Source organism: Entelurus aequoreus, linkage group LG13 (assembly GCF_033978785.1).
Source record: "Entelurus aequoreus isolate RoL-2023_Sb linkage group LG13, RoL_Eaeq_v1.1, whole genome shotgun sequence".
NCBI classification, from domain to species: Eukaryota; Metazoa; Chordata; class Actinopteri; order Syngnathiformes; family Syngnathidae; genus Entelurus; species Entelurus aequoreus.
In genome coordinates, this window is record NC_084743.1 from 29,845,932 (window position 1) to 29,870,766 (window position 24,835).

Sequence of the window (24,835 nt, forward strand, 5' to 3'; positions counted from 1 at the left end):
TATGTATATATATACATATATATATATATATATATATATATATATATATATATATATATATATATATATATATATATATATATATCTGTGTGTATAAATGTGTGTGTGCGTGTATACGTGTATATTTATGTGTGTACATATATGTATATATGTGTATGTGCACATATATGTGTATAAATGTGTGTACATAATATATGTATATAAATGTGTGTGTGTGTGAGCATGAATGTGTATATACTGTATGTGTGTATATATAAGTATATATATAAATATTATGTATATAAATGTGTATGTGCACATATACGTGTATAAATGTCTGTACATATACGTATATACAGTATATATAGGTGTGTGTGAACATATATGTGTATATATGTCTGTACATATATGTATATATTTATATATATATATGTGTGTGTGTGTGTGTGTGTGTGTGTGTGTGTGTGTGTGTGTGTGTGTGTGTGTGTGTGTGTGCGTGTGTGTGTGTGTGTGTGTGTGTGTGTGTGTGTGTGTGTGTGTGTGTGTGTGTGTGTGTGTGTGTGTGTGTGTGTGTGTGTGTGTGTGTGTGTGTGTGTGTGTGTGTGTGTGACCTAAGCCTAAGGTTTATGTGTCAAATAAATATTAAACTTTGGGATTAAGGTAAAGTACGACTGATAGTCACACACACACACACACACACTAGGTGTGGTGAAATTACCCTCTGCATTTGACCCATCCCCTTGTTCCACCCCCTGGGAGGTGAGGGGAGCAGTGAGCAGCAGCGGTGGCCGCGCTCGGGAATCATTTTGGTGATTTAGCTTTAACACATTGTTGTATATCATTTCATCATATCACGGGGCGGTATAGCTCGGTTGATAGAGTGGTCGTGTCAGCAACTTGAGGGTTCCAGGTTCGATCCCCACTTCTGCCATCCTAGTCACTGCCGCTGTGTCCTTGGGCAAGACACTTTACCTACCAGTGTGCCACCCACACTGGTTGAAAAATGTTACTTAGATATTGGGTTTCACTATGTAAAGCACTTTGAGTCACTAGAAAAAAGCACTATATAAATATAATTCACACACACTCACTCACATCATTTGACAAGGTTTTAAACTCTCAGTAGGTTAGCTATAATTGTTGAAAACAGTTAAAATGAAGTGTAAAATTACACAGTGTTGTAGCGGAAAAGTTGGGACACGAGACCTTGAGAGCCTTAAAATATATATTTATAAAACTGTATTTATAAAACGACTGTGGAGAATGCATATATGTTTAAGAGTTATTTCTTTATTCATAGTCATGTTTGGATCAGCTAGTATTTTTTCCATGTATACTCTGTATACGTGTTTCTCTTTGTCTGCAGATGTCTGTGTAGTGTTTTAGGCATTGGAATGTGAATGAGATGCATCCCCCTTTTTATCTTATCAGTGTTGGGGAAGGGGGAGGCATTCCTTTCTGGGGGGGGGACGGGGGACTGTGTTTGTATTCAAGAAGTTGTCTCTTCCGTTTGAATGTTAGACCATTTCGAGATGACAGTATGACCGCATTGGTGTGGGCTGGTCTCCTAAAGCTTTAGTAAAACTTGATAGTATTCCTATTCTGTCTTGATGGTCCTTCTTACTCAGCATATATGTCATCGAAAGAACTTGGGATTGACCAGTGACTTTAATTCCCTGAGAGGTAGACTGGTCAAACGCAACACGACCCAGACATGATTTGCAATTTTAGGAAAATACTACAAAAATTTGAAAAAAAACCCAGCAAAACACGCAAGCAAAGTGTAAAAATTACCCAATATCCGATAATATATCACTTCCATAGAGAACATTGCACAAATGTCTTCCCTGTCTCTCTCTGTCAAACGGGGAGGCCTGCAATGTGTGTGCAATGTCCTGCAGAAGGTCTGTAGCAAAGATGCAGTCTTCACATTTTCAATATATCAACCGAGCGATATGAACTTGTTTAGGATGATCACTGGAAATGTCAAAGGAAAATGCAACCTGCTTTAGTTTTGAAGAAAAGCCTTTATTTCCTAATTCCTTAAACAGGCTTCAGCACGGTAAAAGAAGTACACTCAGATATCCATACGTGCATCACAGCACGATAGAAAGACTTGAGTCCATCTACACTTCTGTGCTGGTGATTAGTCCGGGTTGGAGATGGGGAAAGGAGTCAGTTTTTCAGGTTGAGTCAGGCTTAGTGCTGGATCCTACGAATGGACTGCACCTGGTTGGTGTGAGCCTGAGTGCTGTACTCGTTGTAGTTCCTGTACTCGCCTTGGTGTCTGTCTCTCTCCAGAATGTACTGGTAGCCTCGGTAACCGGGGAATTGGTAGGCAACCCAGCTGTGTGTGGATAGAGAGCCAGGCAGAAGTCCCATTAGAACAGGGGTGTCAAACTCATTTTAGATCGGGGGCCACATGGAGAAAAATCTACTCCCAAGTGGGCCGGACTGGTAAAATCAAGGCACGATAACTTCAAAATAAAGACAACTTCAGATTCCTTTCTTCGTTTAAAAATAGAACAAGCACATTCTGAAATTGTACAAATCCTAATGTTGTTTTTTTTACACTTACATGCGGTTGATAGTATTCTATCTTTGTTAGTCGTTATTTATATTTTCTGAATAAATTATGTGATAATGTTCATCAGTCAAGTCATTGGTGTTCATTTTCAATCTATCAAGATAAAAAAATGATATCAAAATCAAATTACAGGATGTTATTTATGTAGTTTGATCATTTTCCTCGACTGATGTACTAACATCATGTGGTTTATTTTGTATATATGTAGCATCATCTACAAAGATACAAATAATTGCTATTGCGACATCCAGTGGACACATTTAGAGCAGCAGTTTCTTTCATTCAAAAATTTCAGGTTAATTTTTATACTTAGCAAATTCATCCCGCGGGCCGGATAAAACCTGTTCGTGGTCCTGATCCGGCCCTCGGGCCCCCTGCATTAGAACATCTTTTGTTAAGTTCTATAAAGAATCCATAAATGTTTAGCACAATACTGTTTGGCAGAGAAACTACAAAAAAGGGAAACTCAGGCAATCCAAAATAATATCGTTTTTATCTTACTTATGTATTAGTGACATCAATTGGGGGTTTTTTCATATTAAAATGTTACTGAAAGTGATGGTGACTATTAATTACCATTGTTTGCGGACTATAAGGCGCTACTTTTTTCCTCAAGCTTAGAACACTGCGGCCTATTCAGTGGTGCGACTAATCTATGGATTTTTCTTCGATAACGGCCATCATTTTTGTATACAAAGTAGTAACACCCACACAGAGACTGAAAAGGTTTGTTATTGTTTGTGCTATGGCGCTCACTGATAGATAGTCTGCAGTATTTCCTTCTATTTCGTGCCTTGGGCCGGAACTATGAATGTCGTTCTGTCTACTAGTCTTCCATAACGTTTCTACTTGTACGGTTACTTCATTCATCACTCCAAGCAACGTTTGTAAGTTTTACAATACAACTAAGACAATTCATACTTACTAACCAGTTCCGTGTGTGATGTCTGTAGGAGTGTTTTCATGTATATTATTAATTTAATCAAGCTAGCGTCATTAGCTTTAGTTAATATGCTAACACGTTTACAAGAGTCAATATGTTAGCAAGGGCATTCTTTGTGTATTGTTTCAGTTTCACAAATTCCTCAGTAAACTCACCAAGACGTCCCCATGGAGTTGCGTACTGAGTCTGTTTAGCTGATTCGAGAGCTAGCTTCCGCAGCTTGTGGGTCCATGAAGATTACTTTTATGTTTTGTTTAATCCGCCGTTTTACTGCCGTGTTACAGGCGCCGTCTGGAAACAATCAAGGTACGTAAATAAACATTTACTAAATATTTATTTGTAAATATCTCATTTCACAATGTATACAGTAATCTCTGGTTTATAGTATATTATATTTTGAAAAGAAAATTATTCTGAAATCTATTTAAGTTGAGTTTATATATCTGCGCGCTCTATAGTCCGGAAAATACGGTAGTTTTCCTGTATTTAGATTGCTTAAATAGTAGTTGACACCCACCATTTATTTCATATTGAAATTTTACAGAAACTGATGGTGACTGTCAAATACATTTAAGCTCAAAATCACTCATGCCGTCATCAAATTATGGTTTAAAGTGAAATTTGCATTTGGTTTCAGTTGGAAATGACAGCAAAATTATTCAAAATAAACTTGCCTCAAGTCTTTGGGGGATATTGATGAAAAATAGCCTTTTATAAATAAATTATTCCAAGGATTCTCAAACTGTAGTACATCTAATACTAGAGGTAAGCAGACTCCATCCAGTGGTACACCAAAAAAAAAAAAATCACTTGATTAAAGTACAGTGTTTTATTTCCCTACATTCAAACGCAGTGCTACTGTTAAAACTGTGTGTAATGTTACGACGGCCAAAAATATTAAACATACTTGTTAGATAAAACCTCTGCCTTGTATTTTAATGTGGGTCATTATGGTGGTACTTGGAGAGCCAAGTGTTTTCTGAGGTGGAACTTGTCGAACAAAGTTTGAGAACCACTGAATTATTCTAATTTAATTCAAATATGTCATTTTTGTGTCATTTACACCCTTTTTACCAATGAAAACTTGACTTTCAATTGAAATTTTGGATTGAATTGAATTGAAACTTGTATTAGTAGATTGCACAGTACAGTACATATTCCGTACAATTGACCACTAAATGGTAACACCCGTATACGTTTTTCAACTTGTTTAAGTCGGGGTCCACGTTAATCAATTCATGGTAAGTTGAACAGGGTAGGAATCGTTTTGGTCAAAATGTCTATGGACAATTACGATCGAAAAAGTAACGGTACCATGAAGGATCCTCACTGAAACTATAGGACTAAAAAAGATGAAGGGAGAGAGAGACATCACAGTCAGTACATGGAATATAATAGATATCTTACGCTCCGGAGTTGACTTTAATAGAAGGCACCTCCTTGGTGCACCAGCCCATGGCCTGTAGGGAGGGGTAGTCGTCACACATCTCAAACTTACGGCCCTGGAAGTCCTCACACTCGTACAGAGTCACCTTGCTGTCGCTGTGGTTCTGTTGCACAGAAACAAAGAGGTTTGACATAACATCGACATTTTTTTGGACATTTCGAAGTCCACGTGAACTTACGGCACACTTGATGGGTCTGAAGGACAGAATGTGCTCGGTCCTGTAGCTGCTGTTCCCGCTCCAGGCCTCGTAACGGGGATAGTCTCCCTTCTCCAGAATAAACTGCTGCCCCTGAAATTCTGGGTACTCATACCCCACCCAGCTACGATAGGAAGAGATGTGTATCACTTATATTCAAAGGGATGAACCTTTACTTCTTTTTCAACAATGCAAAACAGCCATATGCTCACAGGCCACCCTCTGATGAATACGCAGCTGCTTTTATGAAAGAAGGAAGCACAAAGCCAACCTTTAATAGTGCTGCCGCTGCTGCAGCTGAACCCACCATGGCTTCTTATCTGATCACCAGTCAGTCAGCCGTTCTGGCTCGAAGCCATCAGCTCATATCACAATGAGGTCACACTGGGATGCTTGCATCATAATACACCAGGCTGTAATCTATGTACGGATATGTGTTCTATTTTTAGGTTTTAGATTTCATCTCATTTGGGATTTTTGAATCAACATTTTTCTTCTGTTATACAAAAACATTGAGCAAGGGGTGTCAAAAAAAGAAAGAATCGATGTCCGAATGAATCGCGATTCTTACTTGTCACGATTCATAATCAATTTTTTTTTTTTTATTATAAACACAGAGGCTATTTCATCCCTACAAGACTGTTTCGCAGGTGTCCCTGCTCTTCAGGGGATTTTCAGGGGAAGAGCAGGGGAAGAGCAGGGAAACCTGTGAGACAGGCTTGTAGGGACGAAATAGCCTCTTTGTTTTTTCCTGACCTAACGTATATTCCGCTCTACCCCGGTATTCAGCACTGTATAACGGATAAACCAACAATATATATATATATATATATATATATATATATATATATATATATATATATATATATATATATATATATATATATATATATATATATATATATATATATATATATATATATATATATATACACTACCGTTCAAAAGTTTGGGGTCACATTGAAATGTCCTTATTTTTGAAGGAGAAGAGCTGTACTTTTCAATGAAGAGAACTTTAAATTAGTCTTAACTTAAAAGAAATACACTCTATACATTGCTAATGTGGTAAATGACTATTATAGCTGCAAATGTCTGGTTTTTGGTGCAATATCTACATAGGTGTATAGAGGCCCATTTCCAGCAACTATCACTCCAGTGTTCTAATGGTACAATATGTTTGCTCATTGGCTCAGAAGGCTAATTGATGATTAGAAAACCCTTGTGCAATCATGTTCACACATCTGAAAACAGTTTAACTCGTTAAAGAAGCTACAAAACCGACCTTCCTTTGAGCAGATTGAGTTTCTGGAGCATCACATTTGTGGGGTCAATTAAACGCTCAAAATGGCCGGAAAAAGAGAACTTTCATCAGAAACTCAACAGTCTATTCTTGTTCTTAGAAATGAAGGCTATTCCACAAAATTGTTTGGGTGACCCCAAACTTTTGAACGGTAGTGTATATATATATATATATACATGCGTTAGGTCAGGACAAAACACAGAGACTATATCATCCCTACAAGCTTGTTTCTGTGTTTTTTCCTGACCTAATGTATATTCCGCTCTACCCCGGTATTGAGCACTGTATAACGGATAAACCACAGAAACCTCGACTATATATTTATATATATTTATATATAATTGTTTTTTTTATTTTTTATCTGTCCTGTCCAGCCACTCAGTCAAATCATGTTGTTGATGTAGATGCCCATATGTTCTGTACAGGTTTACTTTAGAAAAGAGAAGCGTTCTCTTGTTGCCTTATTTGTATTTAACTTTATTTAATATTTGGGTAGAATTTTATTAAACAAAACCTAGTTTCTTGTATATAGTATATCCATTTATCAGAGCTGTTATCTATTTTTTTTTATAGAGGAATGTAGTTAATCATTGGACTGGCACCCAATGTTATTTAAAAAGAATTGATTTTGAATCGCGAATGGTTTTAATTTGAGAATCGATTCTGAATTGAATCGTTACCACCGAGAATCGAATGTAGGGCTGTGAATCGTGTGGTGCCCACAGATTGACAGCCCTACATTGAGAAGTACTCCCACTGTGAATATGAAATGACTCTCAAAAATGACATGTGTTATACTTAATCATATGCAAGAAAAAAAAAGTGATTCCTGGTCGTTTAAAAACCTTTTTGGGACTATGACTGCTAGTTTACGGTCCCTGATGAAAGATAAAAGACACAAGAGGAACATATTCAGGGTTCACACAAACATATCAACAAAAGTATCAAAAATGAAAATGTGTTTGTTTTGCATTCATATATACCAGTTCTTCTCAAATAGTGGGGGTGCGATTCCAGGGGTGGTGCGTGTGACCACTCCAACATGCTTTATCAGTATCATGCAGTATCATGCTTCAAAAAGTTGTACGGCACAAAATGTGCTAATTTGATTTTTTAAAAAACTGCACAAATTGTTGTATTCATTTTGTGTGGAAAGTCTTTAATGTTTAATGTTGCTGATCAATTTGAATTTATTATTATTATTTATTTAATTGAATTCATTGTATTTTTCAGTATCAAATTGTTCGAGTTGGTCAAAAAATGTTCAAGTTTAAATAAAGATTTGATTGTTTTTTTTATTATTATTTCAGGCAAATTGATGCACTTTAAATCTCTTCTGTTACAGACTAAAAACAATGTCAATAAAGTTATTTGTTGTAAGTTGATATATATTTATATATTTTTTTGTTTTCTTTAATGTTAATAAGGATACAATGTTATGCAGAGGTGTACTTATAACAGTTTTATAGACATTTGCGGAGAGTGGGGAGCGGGGCGCACAAAATGTTTACTTCGTCCTGGGGGTCGTAACAAAAAATAATTGAGAAGCATTGATATATACACAGGCATAGGCTACATGCCTACAACAGCAAAATAAATCATAACACATTAGGGGTGTCAAAAAATATATATATATTGAATGTAACGATTCTTTATCGGTTCAAAAAAAAAATCATATTGTTGATGTAGATTCCCATATCTGCTGTACATACGGTATTTACTTTAGAAAAGAGGAGTCTGGGATACTTCTCGTTTTCCCTTATTTGTGTTTGACTTTATTATGTATATATATATTTCATGAAATATATAAAATGAAATATATGAAATAGCCTCTGTGTTTTTTCCCGACCTAACGTATATTTCGCTCTACCCTGGTATTAGCACTGTATAACGGATAAACCACAGAAACCTCGACACTATGTATACACTACCGTTCAAAAGTTTGGGGTCACATTAAAATGTCCTTATTTTTCAATGAAGATAATTTTAAACTAGTCTTAACTTTAAAGAAATACACTCTATGCATTGCTAATGTGGTAAATGACTATTCTAGCTGCAAATGTCTGGTTTTTGGTGCAATATCTACATAGGTGTATAGAGGCCCATTTCCAGCAACTATCACTCCAGTGTTCTAATGGTACAATGTGTTTGCTCATTGGCTCAGAAGACTAATTGATGATTAGAAAACCCTTGTGCAATCATGTTCACACATCTGAAAGCAGTTTAGCTCCTTACAGAAGCTACAAAACTGACCTTCCTTTGAGCAGATTGAGTTTCTGGAGCATCACATTTGTGGGGTCAATTAAACGCTCAAAATGGCCAGAAAAAGAGAACTTTCATCTGAAACTCGACAGTCTATTCTTGTTCTTAGAAATGAAGGCTATTCCACAAAATTGTTTGGGTGATCCCAAAGTTTTGAACGGTAGTGTATATATATATATATATATATATATATATATATATATATATATATATATAAATATATATATATATATATATATATATATATATATATATATATATATATATATATATATATATAAATGATTTTGAAACGAGAATCGCTTTTGATCGAGAATTGATTCTGAATCCAATCGTTACCCCTAAGAACCTAATTTAATCAAATTGTGTGGTGCCCTAAGATTCACAGCCCTAATACACGTTATGTGCTTAATGACAATAATGACACTACAGTGGGGATGTTAAAACTATCAATCAATCAATCAATCCATCAATGTTTACTTATATAGCCCTAAATCACGAGTGTCTCAAAGGGCTGCACAAGGCACAACGACATCCTCGGCGCAGATCCCACATCAGGGCAAGGAAAAACTCAACTCAATGGGACAATGAGAAACCTTAGAGGGGACCGCAGATGTGGGGACCCCCCCTGGGCTACCGGTGCAATGGACGTCGAGTGGATCTAGCATAATATTGTGAGAGTCCAGTCCATAGTGGATCTAACATAATAAATGGTTTTGGGGGCCAGATTTCCAGAAAGGACCTTGGGGACGGACTTCTCCATTCACTATTCTATTTTATTGTACATTCCGGAGAACCAGCATCCTCAACAGTAGACATTTGATGTTAGTCTATTTATTTTGTTAGCATTGCATGAGCTCGCTGCTGTTTTTAAGGACCTTCTGCAAAAAAAAGCTATCGTCAAAGATCATCTGTATGACTGCACTGTTTTTAATAATGTGAGTCTATCACAAGTTGTTGGAACTGAACACGCGGGCCACCAGTTGAATAGCACAAATGATGAAAAAGAGTGGACCTAAAATGGAACCTTGAGGAACACCACTAGTATAACTAAAGAAGTTGAATAAATGACTACTGACTGCATCGGAAGTAAACACCTGCATTACATGAATCACCTGATGAAAAAAATGTGCAAATGCCAAAAACAAGAGGACTTAAAGGGGCTGTGTGCAACTTTTACACAGACGCCTAAAGGGCGCTAACTTTCCGATGTCATTGAAGTGTTGTATCTCGCCTTCTTACGGCTTCTCGGACGTAATGACGTAACTACTTACGTATGTAAAATGTGTGCAAATTCTTTTTGGGTGTTGTTAGCTAATAATAGCGATTTGGATAGCTAGCGTTAGTTGGCATTGAATGTATATTCTATCATTAACTTAATAACAACAAGATGATTTAAGAACATTCCTTGCTTCCCTTGGACTGCTTTTGTATGCGTGCATGCGCTCCGTGTACGTGTTATCATTTTATCCGGGCCATGAATCTTTTTATTACATTAGGTATTCTCAAACTGTGGCATGTGTTCCACAGTGGTACGCCAAATAATCACTTGATTAAAGTACAGTTTTTTATTTTTCCTATTTTCAAACACAGTGTTACTGTTCAAACTGTGTGTAATGTTAGAGTGGCTAAAAATACTAAATATACCTGCTAAATAAAACCTCTGCCTTGTTTTTAATGAATACTTTGCCCTACTACGCGACTGTATTTAAATGTTAGTCATTATGGTGGTACTTGGAGGGCCAAGTTTTTTCTGAACTTAGTAATTGTGAAAAATATAGACAATTGTAAAACAAATGTGCTCTCTTTAATCACTAATGGTAGCCAGCCATTAGTGGAAAATTGGAATTGTGAGCAAGTTGCAAACATCCCCTAAAATACTGTTATCATAGTCCTATCATAATCACCAAAAATGATGCCTGGGCGTGGCCACCGCTGCTGCTCACTGCTCCCCTCACCTCCCAGGGGGTGATCAAGGGTGATGGGTCAAATGCAGAGAATCATTTTGCCACACCTAGTGTGTGTGTGATAATCATTGGTACTTTAACTTGAACTTGAACTCTGTAATACTCTGTAATTACTGTAAATGCTAACCGATTTGCCTCTAAAGGTGGTCCGCAGACTATGTTGCACGCCCGTGTACAGTAGGTGGCGGTATGCTGTTCAAATGAGAGAACAATGCATTGCAATTGTGGCGTTTCAGCATTGAAATGTGACGTAATTGTAATTGGCTGTAAAATCCCAGCTCTACAGTTACAGTCACAGCAAATTACTGTAAATGTTACTGTACAATTAATGCAATTATTAGTCAGCAAATTGCTGTGAATTTACAATATTTTTTTTTTTACAGTGAAGGTAAACCTCATCTAAATCCGAGAGCTACAGAAAAAAAAGCTATACTTACGGCCCGTTCTCAACCTTAATGGAGCGGATCTTGTTGAAGCCCCTCTCCATGATGTTCTGGCACTCCAGCATGAACTCACAACGTTTCCCCTGGAAGTTCTCCTCCTCCCAGACAGTGATCTTGAACTGGCCCATCTGCTCCATCTGTTGCGTGTTCATGGCTGCTGCTTCTGCGCCCTTCAAGGTTACTCTCTGATGAAAGCGCCACACGGTATTTATTAGATCAGTTGTCAAGTAACAACTGGTTTCTAAAAGGGTCAAACGAGCTCATCCTCATAAAGAAATATATATTGCGTGTATTCGTCAAGGAGTCGATGGGTGCATCCAAAAGGAGCTAACATTATTCTGTAAACGAAACCTACACAAATTGCATATGCATTAGTTGATGCAAATACAGCTGAAAAAATATACACCCTCCATTTCTGGATTTAGACATTTTACACAATTTCAGTTGGTTTAGTAGTTTTCTAACATGCATTTGATTGATTATTTGTGCAACATTGAGACAACACAAATGCTGGTAAGACACCAATGATTGCAGTCATTTTACTAGGATTTCACAAAATGTAACAATGTTTTTTCATAGTAAAATACTGTAATCAAAATTTACAAGAAATTACAATATCCTTAAGGGGTGTCAAAAAAAAAAGTTTTTTCAGCTTAATCGCGATTCTTATTTGTAACGATTCTTAATCGATTAAAGAAAATCCTAAATTGATTTTTTAAATTTAAAACTATTTTTTTTTTTTTTCAATTTGTCCTTTCCAGCCACTCAGGCAAATCATATTGTTGATGTCGATGCCCATATTTGCTGTACATATTTACTTAAGAAAAGAGAAGTGCTGGATACTTCTCTTGTTGCCTTAGTTTATTAAAGCATTTTATTAAACAAATTATTTTAAGTAATACAGTAATAAGTAATAACAATACTGAAATAAACTGCAACAAAAAACAGTGCAATACATTTTCATAACATGGTCACTATTGCCTAGTTTCTCTTGTTATTTTCATATTTTTACTGTTATATTTGTATTTTTATTGTTGCTTTTTATTTGTATTCTTATTGTTATATTTTCTATTTTATTTCCATTTATACCCCCATTATTTATTATTTACTTTGTACTTGTTAAATTCGATCTCAATTCTGTACACTGCTGCTAGAATTTTAATTATCCTGAGGGAACTCTCCTGAAGGAATCAATAAAGTACTATCTATCTATCCATCTGCAGAAATTGATCAGAGCTGTTCATCTATTTTATGGAGGAATGTGGTTAATGGCATCGAATGTTATTAAAAAAGTATAGATTTTGAATCGAGAATCGATTCCGAATGGAATCGTTACACTCGAGAATCGAATCGAATCGTATGGAATCAATTGGTGCTCAAAGATTCCCAGCCCTGCTATCCTTAAATCCTTATATTTTGTATAAAACACAGTATCCGGTAATCATAGTCCTCTGTAATATCACAACAAGTTACGGTAAATTCTGATAATTTTTTTCCGTGGTTCCGTAGACTATCTTGCACACTCTTGTACAGGAAGTGGCGGTATGCTGTTTAACTGAAAGAATGACTTTAAAATTACAAATGTGAATTCACAGCATATAGTGGTAACTTTATTGCAATAACTCTCTCTCTCTATATATATATATATATATATGTATATATATATATATATATATATATATATATATATATATATATATATACACACGTAATGCAATTATTCGCTAGTATTTTGCTGTGAATATACAATGAAAAGTTCTACAGTGCCATCCTCAGGATATTAATGTAGCTTTAGTCTGATACGTGGATATACTCACAGATGGTACTCAAGTGGGACAGATCCAGTAAAATCAATGACGGGGTAGAGACCCTCACTCGTGTTTTTATATGGTCCGGGCCACGCCATTTACCCAGCAGCCTTGCACACTCAGCAGCTAAGCAGGCCGACTGAAAGGGCGGCATGAGCCCGGTGCTTTGTGGAGGCTTCAGGGCGCCATTGTCCTCGGCGCTGCAAAACCGACTTAGTCATCACTATGGCAGCGGCGGCTAGTATCAACCTGACCCAGAACTATACAACGCTAACGCACTGACACAACAGTTTGATTGCTGTGGAAGGATAATAGACACATTCTGGGAGCTGATCCCCTCTGTCTCCCTGTCAAACACACACACACTGTGAATGTACGCTATAGGACCGGAGGACTTATAACTCAGCGATTCTCAAACTGATTGATTGATTGATTGAGACTTTTATTAGTAGATTGCACAGCACAGTACATATTCCGTGCAATTTTTCAACTTGTTTAAGTCGGGGTCCACGTTAATCAATTCATGGTATAAGTATAAACTATCAGCATAATACAATCATCACATAAGTTAATCATCAGAGTATATACATTGAATTATTTACAGTATTTTGCGGGGGTGGGATGTGGAGGGGGTTGGGGCGGGGGGGTTAGGTTTGGTTGATATCAGCACTTCAGTCATCAACAATTATATCATCTGAGAAATGAACATTGTAACAGTGTAGGTCTGACTTGGTAGGATATGTACAGCGAGCAGTGAACATAGTGAGCTCAGAAAGCATTAGAACAAGTATATATATTTGATTATTTACATTTGATAAATTACAATCCGGGGAGGTGGGATGTGGTGGGGGGAGGGTGTTAGTCTAGGGTTGTAGTTGCCTGGAGGTGTTCTTTTAGTGCGGTTTTGAAGGAGGGTAGAGATGCACTTTCTTTTACACCTGTTGGGAGTGCATTCCACATTGATGTGGCAGAGAAGGAGAATGAGTTAAGACCTTTGTTAGATCGGAATCTGGGTTTGACGTGGTTTGTGGAGCTCCCCCTGGTGTTGTGGTTATGGCGGTCATTTACGTTATGGAAGTAGTTTGACATGTACTTCGGTATCAGGGAGGTGTAGCGGATGTTATAGACTAGGCTCAGTGCAAGTTGTTTTACTCTGTCCTCCACCCTGAGCCAGCCCACTTTGGAGAAGTGGGTAGGAGTGTGGTGTGATCTGGGGTGGAGGTCGAGAAGTAATCTGACTAGCTTGTTCTGGGATAATTGGAGTCTAGATTTGAGGGTTTTTGAGGTGCATGCGTAATCGAAAAAGGGTTGAATGAGAGTTCCCGCTAGAATCTTCATGTTGCTTTTGTTAACCAGAGAGGAGATTCTGTAGTACCACTAAATAGTGGTACACCAAAGAATCACCTAATTAAATATTCAAACACAGTGCGATTGTTCAAAATGTGCGTCGTGTTACTGTAGCCAAAAATATTGACTATACTTGTTAAATACAACCTCTGGCTTGTTTCTGATTAAATCTTAGGCCTACTATGCTACCCTATATTAATGTTGGTCATTGTGGTGGTACTAAGTGTTTTCTGAGGTGGTACTTGGTGTAAAAAGTGTGAGAACCTCTTGCTCTAGACTAGTGTTTTTCAACCTTTTCTGAGCCAAGGCACATGTTATTCATTGAAAAAATCCAGAGGCACACCACCAGCAGAAATAATTGAAAAATGAAACTCAGAATTTATTGACAATAAAAAGTAGTTTCAAACCATAACCAACCATGCATCACGATAGCTCTTGTCTCAAAGTAGGTGTACTGTCACCACCTGTCACATCACGCCGTGACTTATTTTGAGGTTTTCCTGTGTGTCGTGTTTTAGTTCTTGTCTTGTGCTCCTATTTCGGTGGTTTTTCATGTTTTGTTGGTATTTTCCTGAAGCAGTTTCATGTCTTCCTTGAACGCTATTTTCCGCACCTGCTTTGTTTTAGCAATCAAGACTATTTAAGTTGTGCGGATGCTATCCTTCTTTGTGTGGACATTGTTGATTGTCATGTCATGTACGGATGTACTTAGTGGACGCCGTCTGCTCCACGCCCTGTAAGTCTTTGCTGTCGTCCAGCATTCTGTTTTTGGTTACTTTGCAGCAAGTTCAGTTTTAGTTTCGTTTTGCATGGCCATCCCTAAGCTTCAATGTCTTTTCTTAGCGGCACTCGCGTTAGATACCTTTTTACCTGCACGCTGCCTCCCGCATATTGTGATCACGACAAACCATGTTCCCGACATCTACAAAGCCATTAGCTACCTGCTGCCACCTACTGATATGGAAGAGTATTACACGGTTACCCTGCCAAGCTCAAGACAGCACAGACACTCAAGAACGGCACATTATTTGCGAATTATAATTATTGGTTTGCAAAAAATATATTTAACCCAATTAGGTGAAATTACATAATCTCCCACGGCACACAAGACTGAATCTCACGTAGGACGGCACAGTGGTTGAAAAACATTGCGCTAGACAATGCGAACAACTCTAAAATTACATTATTTGTTTTCTTTGCTCCATAGACAACGTGGACAATATTAGACTAAATCGGGGGCCAGCAACCCGCGGCTCTAGAGCCACATGCGGCTCTTTACCGGCGCCCTGGTGGCTCCATGGAGCTTTTTAAAAAATGTATGGAAATGGAAAAAATAATGGAGTGAAAATTGTTTTTTGTTTTAATAATTGTTAGAAAGCCCACTGTTTAATATGTTTGTGCTTCACTGATGAGAGTATTTGGTGAGCGCCGTTTCGTCCTACTAATTTCAGCGGCCCCTTGGACTCACCGTTGTGTGGACTGTGACTCAACAGTTTGTTTACATGTATGACTTTCGCCGACGCTGCCTCAGAAAGACGTGTTTTATGCCACGTCTTCTTTGGCTCGTTGTGTCCATCAAACGTTTTTATGCTGTGTGTGAATGCACAAAGGTGGGCTTTGTTGATGTTATTGACTTGGTATGGAGTGCTAATCAGGAATATTTGGTCAGTGCATGACTGCAAGCTAATCCATGCTAACATGTATGTACATATCGGATCATTATGCCTCCTTTGTAGGTACATTTTATTTCATTTACTTATGTCCTCTGTGTATTTAGTTTATTTCTGTTTCTTTACACATTATCTGTATGTAATGTTGGCTACATTTCTGATAGTTGTTGTTCCAGACCACAGCAAACGTTACCCAGCTTGCAAATATTGTAATAAATCCATTCGAAGAAGACAGCCTGCCGTTTCCTTTAACTTGGACACACACATCTATATATCTTTGGCCCTTCTAAGACAGTAATTTCCAGGAGTTATCTCACCTCCTGAGAAGTTTTACTAATGTTTTCCGATGTTGTAAAAATGTGTAGAATAAATATTACATTTCAACATTTCTGTCAACGAAGATTTGCATCAGCCTGCGACACATAGTCATTTTGATAGTAGGCTAATATAGCTAATTAGCCACTTACATCATGTGTTGCCATCATTACAACACTTAAACAAGTCTTTTAATTTTTTTGCAGCTCCAAACCAATTACTTTTTCGTATTTGTGGTCCAATATGGCTCTTTCAACATTTTGGGTTGCCGACCCCCAGACTAAATACATACATTGGCCTAAACATTAGGTACAGAGGTAGGATCAGATACACAAAATACAAGAATTGTGTAAATTATTCATGCGCCAGTGTGTCAGACTAATTTAAAATATATTTACTATGATGCGGCCCCTTGGACTCTGGGAGATTACCTGTTTGTTTTTTTTTTTTTTATGAAAACAAAGCTTTATAATAAATGATAAATGGGTTATACTTGTACAGCGCTTTTCTACCTTCACGGTACTCAAAGCGCTTTGACAGTATTTCCACATTCACCCATTCACACACACATTCACACACCGATGGCGGGAGCTGCCATGCAAGGCGCTACCAGGAGCAAGGGTGATATTATTTAGTTAATTATTGAATTGTGAGATAGGGGATTTTAAAAAAAAAAAAAGAAAAAAAGGTGAACATCGAAAGAAAGGAAATCATAAAATAGGAAGTGTTTGTATTTTAAGGCTTTTGTAAGGCCCAATTCGTATAAAAACATGTGCTGTTATGATAACGAATTATAACTCTAAACATAATCAAAATGAATTGAAATTGAGAGATTAGTGTGTGTTTGTTTTTTGATTTTCCAGATATATAATATATTATAAATGTTGTCAGGTTTTGCAAGTTTAACAGTTTGAATGTTCAATGCAGCTTTTCCTTCTTTTTTTTTTTACTTTACTAGTGTGACATCTAGCGGCAAATTTGAGTATTGCATTTGCTGTGGACGAAGGCCCTGGAATGGTCAGAGGTAAAAAATTAAAAAAATAAATCACCTTATTGTTACAGTAAAATCAGAGAGGGGGAGGGGGGTCTTGCTTCCTGCCTCCATTGTTCTTCATCATGTTTGTGTGTGTTCCTGCTGCCCCCACAGCAGGTGAGAGGCAGGTGATGCCTATGTGGACACAGATGTCACATGCATGCTCACCTGTGTTCTAAAGCCTGAGGGATTATTATCTAAATACTAACTGTTGGTTTGCTACAAAAGATGATCGACCCAGCTCTCTGAAACAGCTCTCGGTAGTAGCATTTTAAAAGTTAAACAAATGTTACTTTGAAAGAATCGGTCGCTCAAAACAAATGTTCTGCTCTAGCAAAATGAGGTACTTCAAGAGTTGGGTTGAGGTTCATTGGCTGATTTTTTGATGCTCACAATACATATTGTCAATCATGTTCCCTGTCATCATTGGCAAAGATGTACAATATAGGTGACAGATCCCTCCTCTCCTCAATGCAGACACACACTAATTTTCCTGTAAAATACCTTGTGGTTTTTATTTGCATGCAAAATGTAATGTAGGTCAGATTCTGCTCTGCAAGTGTTCCATTTCCTCTTTAACACTCTTTTTAATTGTCTTATGTAGAGCTGCAGCTATCGAATATTTTAGTAATCGAGTATTCTACTGTATATCCCGATCGATTAATCAAGTAATCGAATAAATCATATTTTTGCTTAAAAAAAACCAAAACTTCTCTTTTTTTTCCTTTTTTTTTTTTGTCCTGTCCAGCTTCTCAGGCAAATCATATTGTTTATGTTTATGTATCGGCTGTACATATTTACTTTACAAAAGAGAAGTGTGGGATACTTCTCTTGTTGCCTTATTTGTATTTTGACTTCATTAAATTAATTTATATTATTATTTGGTGCAGCCGGGCCAGAGCAATATTTTTGCTTAATTAGGGTTTACTTATACATGTGTAAGATGCGCCCCCAATTATTCAGTTTGGCCTAATTGTCTTTTTGTTCTTAAACGCCTGTTTTCATTATTGAAGGCTGACACACACAGCTGAAAGTTAAGTTAAAGTACCAATGATTGTCACACACACACTAGGTGTGGTGAAATTTGTCCTCTGCATTTGACCCATCCCCTTGTTCACCTCCTGGGAGGTGAGGGGAGCAGTGGGCAGCAGCGGTGCCACACCCAGGAATCATTTTTGGTGATTTAACCCCCAATTCCAACCCTTGATGCTGAGTGCCGAGCAGGGAGGTAATGGGTCCCATTTTTATAGTCTTTGGTATGACTCAGCCGGGGTTTCAACTCACAATCTACCAATCTCAGGCCGGACACTCTAACCACTAGGCCACTGAGGAGGTAGACCGGTGTTGTGCAGTGCAGGGGGCGTATGATCCGTGACGTAAACACGCTGTGCAATACCTAAACAATCCGTGCGAAACTAAATGAAACTAAACGAGGCCAAATGCCGTAAAAAAAACCTTAACGACACCTCGAGGCAGCAAAAATCCCTCGAATATATTTTGTAATCAAATTACTCGAGTTACTCTGAGGAATCGTTTCAGCTCCAGTCTCATGACATCTCATGTTGGCTTGGTTACGCCTGCTCTCTTCCATATCTGAATCATGCATTTCGACTGGAAGTTCCCATTGTTTTTTAATTAGAAAACCAACAATGTACAACAATTCTTCTCAACAAAAGCGGAGAAATATAACCTTAGAGGAAATGTTCATTTAAAACATTTGTATGCTCGTACAACACTTAAAACCTTTAATATATCCGTATGTGGAATTCAATTATGGAATGGATTATCTAAAGAAATCAAACAAAGCACCAATATGATTCAGTTTAAGAGACTATTCAAACTACAAGTGTTCACAAAGTACACAGAATAATAATTATAATAACATCTTGAACCTTTTTTTTTTTTAGATAAAGATTATTTATGTATTTAATATTTGTTTACTTACTATGGTATATTATTTATTTTGTTATTTATTCACTGTTCTGTTACAGAGAACAAGAAAATGGGATAAAATTGTTATGGTATGAAAAGGGAAATGGAAATGAAACAACTGGAAAATATGTGATGCATTACATTGTATCCTATGCATGTTCGAAATAAGCTGAAACTGAACTGAACTGAACTATAATCACTGTGGCACTTACCACCATCTACAGATGTAAAGCTTGTCAAACAGAGTTAAACAAATTTAAAGGGGAACTGATTTTTTTTTTTTTGCATATGTTTACATATGTTTCTTTTTTTTTTTAATGCATTCTAAGTCGTACATAAACGTTAGCAAAAGTCTGCTAACAATGGAGTACATGGGAGATCCTCCATTCCGCCCATAAAGCCCTCTAGATCAGTGTTTTTCAACTACTGTGCCACGTCGATACAGTCTGGTGTGCCGTGGGATATCATCTATTTTCACCTATTTGGGTTAAAAATTGAGTTTTTGTACTGTCTAGAGCTCGGCAGAGTAACCGTGTAATACTCTTCCATATCAGTAGGTGTCAGCCGGTAGCTAATTGCTTTGTAGATGTCGGAAACAGCGGGAGGCAGCGTGCAGGTAAAAAGATGTCTAATGCTTTTTCGTGCAGGTAAAAAGGCGTCTAATGCTTAAACCAAAAATAAACAAAAGGTGAGTGCTCCTAAAAAAAGGCATTGAAGCTTAAGGGAAGGCTATCCAGAACAAAACTAAAACTGAACTTGCTACAAAGTAAACAAAAACAGAATGCTGGACGACAGCAAAGACTTACTGTGGAGCAAAAATGGCGTCCACAAAGTACATCCGAACATGACATGACAATCAACAATGTCCCCACAAAGAAGGATAAAAACAACTGAAATAGTCTTGATTGCTAAAACAAAGTAGATGCGGGAAATATCGCTCAAAGGAAGACATGAAACTGCTACAGGAAAATACCAAAAAAAAAAGAAAAAGCCACCAAAATAGGAGCACTAGACAAAAACTAAAACACTACACACAGGAAAACAGCAAAACCTCCAAATAAGTCAGGGTGTGATGTGACAGGTGGTGACAGTACACCTACTTTGAGACAAGAGCTATAGTGATGCATGGTTGGTTATGGTTTAAAGTCGTATCCAACAATTGCGACAACGACTTTTTACTGTCAACTGAGTTTCGTTTTTTAATTATTTCTGCTGGTGGTGTGCCTCGGGATTTTTTCAACGCAAAAAATGTGACTTGGCTCAAAAAAGGTTGAAAAACACTGCTCTAGATAACCAAACCACCAACAATACTCCGTTGACATCTCATGACCTGTATATTAACCAAGTATTAGCCATATTGTTATTACAAGCGCTGACACAGAGAATTTATTTTTTGTGGCGCATTGATCACAGAGAGCTAATTAACCTATTCTGCTATATTGACATAATGAGCCCTGATGCTGCTGCTGCATTGCCTCTAAGTTGGTGAAAGTTCATTCTAGATTATAAATCATGCCTCTCACCTGGATAGTAGAAGGATGTGGCCATAAACCGAGAAGTGGTCAACTTTGATATCCAACTTAGAGAAAGACACGAAAAATCGCTTGTTTGCGGCACCTTTTGATTTGTAAACCTGCGTGAGGATTATGAATAATTACCAATCCAAACGGGAAGATACAAACATCCCATCAGTCGGCATCCCAGTGAGAGCAGACATCGTACAGTAAGTGATTGTTTTATTATGTTCGTAGTTTGTATTTCTTGTTTAGCACTTGGCAATACTGCAACACGATCTCAGTGTTTTACTAAAACTGGATCTGTTTGGCACTCAGTTTCTAAAACTTGTAGATCTTCCTCCTTATGTCCAGGCTCAAAAATATAAGGTTGTAGATCATAATTTGTCCTAAAGTAGTCTTTGTTGTCTCTTAACAAAGTATGTCATGAGTAGTAGGTTTGTTGTTGTTAAACGGAAACGTGAACATTGTGATGCGTCTGTGAAATTATTACCTCACCGTATGCTTAAAATGGGCAAAATATGAATATATTACATGTTATTTTAAATGTGCCTATTACTACATTACGAATATACTTACAGCGTGTATATAAAACAATGATGTCTTCTAATCTAGAGTGCTCTATAGGCGAAATAGAGCGACGACTCCCATGGACTCCATTGTTAGCAGACTTTTGTTAATGTTTATTTGCAATTTAGAATGCATAAAAAAAGAAAAACTTATATCCTACATTGGGATTGTGAATGATAGACAAAATTCCAAATAAAAAAATGCAGTTCCCCTTTAAGGGGGATAGAGAGACTGTTGCGTTCACTGACTTCTCTGATGATCTAACTCGCACATAAAGAAAATGTTGTCAAATGATTATATATTCTAATCACTTTTAACGTCAGATTATTCGTGCTTATTCACAGGTTATTACTTCCTTGCATAATCTAAATCAACCTTAAAAAATTGACCACCATACTGTGACACAAATGCAATTGAATTGTTAGAATGTCATACAGGAAAACAATTTAAATGTCATTTATTTGTTCAAAACTTGCTAAATGTTTATTATTAAATCCAGTCAGGGTTTATTTTGAAGTGAAATTTGCCAGTAAGCACACATTCTCTTCACTCATATTTGCACTGATGTACGCATGCATTGACCTGATCACTGACCGAATAACAACCCGCACCTTTTTTTCTTTCTAACCATCCATAAGGAGCTTGTAGGGTCAAAATTAATTGCATGATTAACCTGCGTATATACATGATTAATGCAATAATGCTTGCGATTAATCACATGAATTATCTCTTTATTTTTGACAGCCCAAGTAAAAACAGAATGATGTAAAACAGAGTAATATTACCGTATTTTTCGCACTATAAGCAACTACTTTTTTTGCTCACTTTGAACCCTGCGGCTTATAAAATGGTGCAGCTTAATCATGATTTGTTTTGCGCTATCGGCTATAATTTTTTGTATTCAACAAATTCTTTACATATAACACCGATAGAGACGCTGAAAAAGTGTGTTATTGTTTGTGCTATGGCGACATCTTTTGGACGAGTTTGCTCACTAGGAGTGCAGCAGGTTGAAGACCTGTTTCGTGCCCTGAACCACAGGTGTAACCAACCGTCCATAGCGTTTTTGCTCTAAAGGATTTTTCATTCATCACTCTAAGATACGTTTTACAATATTCTAAAATAATTCATATTAACCAAGTGTGATGTATGTAGGAGTGTTTTCATGCATTATTTGTACAAGCTCTCGTAATGTAATCAACATTAGCGAATATGCTAACACGTATACAAGTGTATGTGTTAGTATTATTAACTTACAATGGGATCCTTTTTGCGTTGTTTCAGTTTTGTAAATTCACTAAAACGTCACTGTGGAGTTATTGAGTCCGTTTAGCTATTTGGAGAGCTAGCATCCACAACTTGTGGGTCCATGACGATGACTTGTGTTTTGTTTGATCGGCCGTTTTACTGCCGTGTCAAAGGCACCGTTTGGAAACAATAACGGTATGTAAAGAAAAATTTACAAAATCTTTTGTACCGTAATATATATCTGCGACTTATAGTCCGGTGCAGCTAATACATGTAAAAAATTGAATTTTTTCTGAAATTTGATGGATTCGGCTTTAAAACCGACACGCTCTACAGCCCGGAAAATACGGTGCTTGATATTCAGACAGAGGGAGTTGTGTGCAGGACGTGTGTTAAGGCTGCAGAGTGAGCTCTTGTTTCCGACATACTACGAACAGCTATTTGAATAGTCAGTGAATGCACCTGCACACATATACGACAATGTTTGCATAATACACACACACACACACACGTGACGTTGTGTCACGGCGCTGAATGCCCTTCCTCAGGTGGGACGTTGCCATGGAAACTAATCCAGGTAAGGATGATGTGAGTAGGACATCTGCTCCTGCTGCCTTCATGTATTTCCTCTGATACCTGAGCATGTGTGGAGTACCAGCAAAGCAGCTGGAAACACAAAGAAATGGTGGAAACATTAACTAGAGCAGCTCTTTTCAACAAGCTAACTAAAGCCCTCAGGTGAAATCACCTGTGGAAAAGCTGCAGAAACACTTATCTTGCAATATTCTGTAGACGCTTTTTGAGTGTTGAACGACTGTACTGTGCACTGATCCATCGTATGTTCAGGGCAAAATAAGAACAAAAACACTTCCTTAATTTTTATGGGGGAAAAAATGTGTCTTTGCGTCTGGCTGTCAAAGTGTACAACCTGAAAAAGGCCCTTTTCAACAAAATAACAGGTTTTTGTTACGATCGGCTAAACTGGAGTATAAGACCCCAAAGCAGAGAAGAAACAGTCAGTAAAAATAAGTTTGTTTACTAACAAAGAGTGCACTCGGGGAGTGGAAATAATAACGAAAGGTGCCATTAAAAAAGGAGAGGAGAAACAAAAGACGCACTCAGTAGTGACATGTGATACCACTGAATTTATTTTTGATCCGATACCAAGTAAAATTCAGGCTGGTATCGGCTATACCGATACGTTGTGCAAACACACCCAATATGTCTGCTAAAAGTTTAAAAGTTGCATATTATCAAATAGTATCATATCTATCAAAAAAAATAAAAGACTACAAATGTAAGAAAAAAAAGCTGAATCTTCTAACTAATAATAATAAACTAAGTAATAAACTAATAATATAATTAGTACCCGCTAACACAAAATGTTGTCTACGTTTTTAGCATTTTTGTTTAAAATACAAAAATGTCAAAATGCGCCTTGTTCCATACTTGACTTTTCGCAGATTAGATTTTTCCTTTAGTCATGAAGATGGCGTGCAATGAAACCCACAATAATGCTTGTCCTTGGCCTTCTTTAGACAAATGTATGCGTTTAGAGAAAACAATGCCCCAAACCTTAGTTTTTAGTTGTTAACTCTGAAAAGTAAAATCATAACTATTCTCTTCATCTCAAACGTCCAACACAAATTTAGGAACACACATTAAGGTGAGTTGAGTTCATGAAAAGTTTTACTGCACATAAACATTGCCAACTGTTCCTAAACAACACACAAGTCATTGTTTTTTTATCAAGATACTTTTTTTTTTACTTTAGGTAGAGAAAATTAATAACATTATAGGTGTGGGCCAAAGAAAAGGCAAACTTCATAAATATATACAGTGGGATGCTGAGACCCCTAGAGGTAGTTGCAGGGTGTCCCAGCTAAATGACAGATAGTTATTAGTAATGGTGTCGTGTGCTGGCATGTTGTGGAAAGACCCGATGGGGACGAAGATGGCGGTGTTGTGGAAAGACCCGCTGGGGACGAAGATGGCGGCGTCGTGGGAGGACCACCTGGGGACGAAGATGGGGGCGTCGTGGGAGGACCCCCTGGGGACGGAAACGGGGGAGTCGTGGAAGGACCCGCTAGGGTCGAAGATGGGGGCGTCGTGCGAGGACCCCCTGGGGACGGAAACGGGGGAGTCGTGGAAGGACCCGCTAGGGTCGAAGATGGGGGCGTCGTGGGAGGACCCGCTGGAGACAAAGATGGGGGCGTCGTGGGAGGACCCGCTGGAGACGAAGATGGCGGGCGTCGTGGGAGGACCTGCTGGAGA

The 24,835-nt window shown here is 37.6% G+C and overlaps 1 protein-coding gene across 1 annotated transcript; it reads right to left on the reverse strand.

Moving 5' to 3' along the window:
* Nucleotides 1-1,986: 1,986 nt before the first annotated feature.
* Nucleotides 1,987-13,095, reverse strand: cryba2b (crystallin, beta A2b). The gene is made up of 5 exons (XM_062067646.1): nt 12,942-13,095; nt 11,119-11,309; nt 5,135-5,276; nt 4,917-5,059; nt 1,987-2,326 (listed from the first exon to the last, which is right to left on the reverse strand). Exons 2-5 carry the CDS (start codon nt 11,274-11,276, stop codon nt 2,179-2,181), a joined length of 591 nt encoding a protein of 196 aa, XP_061923630.1. The 5' UTR covers nt 11,277-11,309; nt 12,942-13,095; the 3' UTR covers nt 1,987-2,178.
* Nucleotides 13,096-24,835: the final 11,740 nt, after the last annotated feature.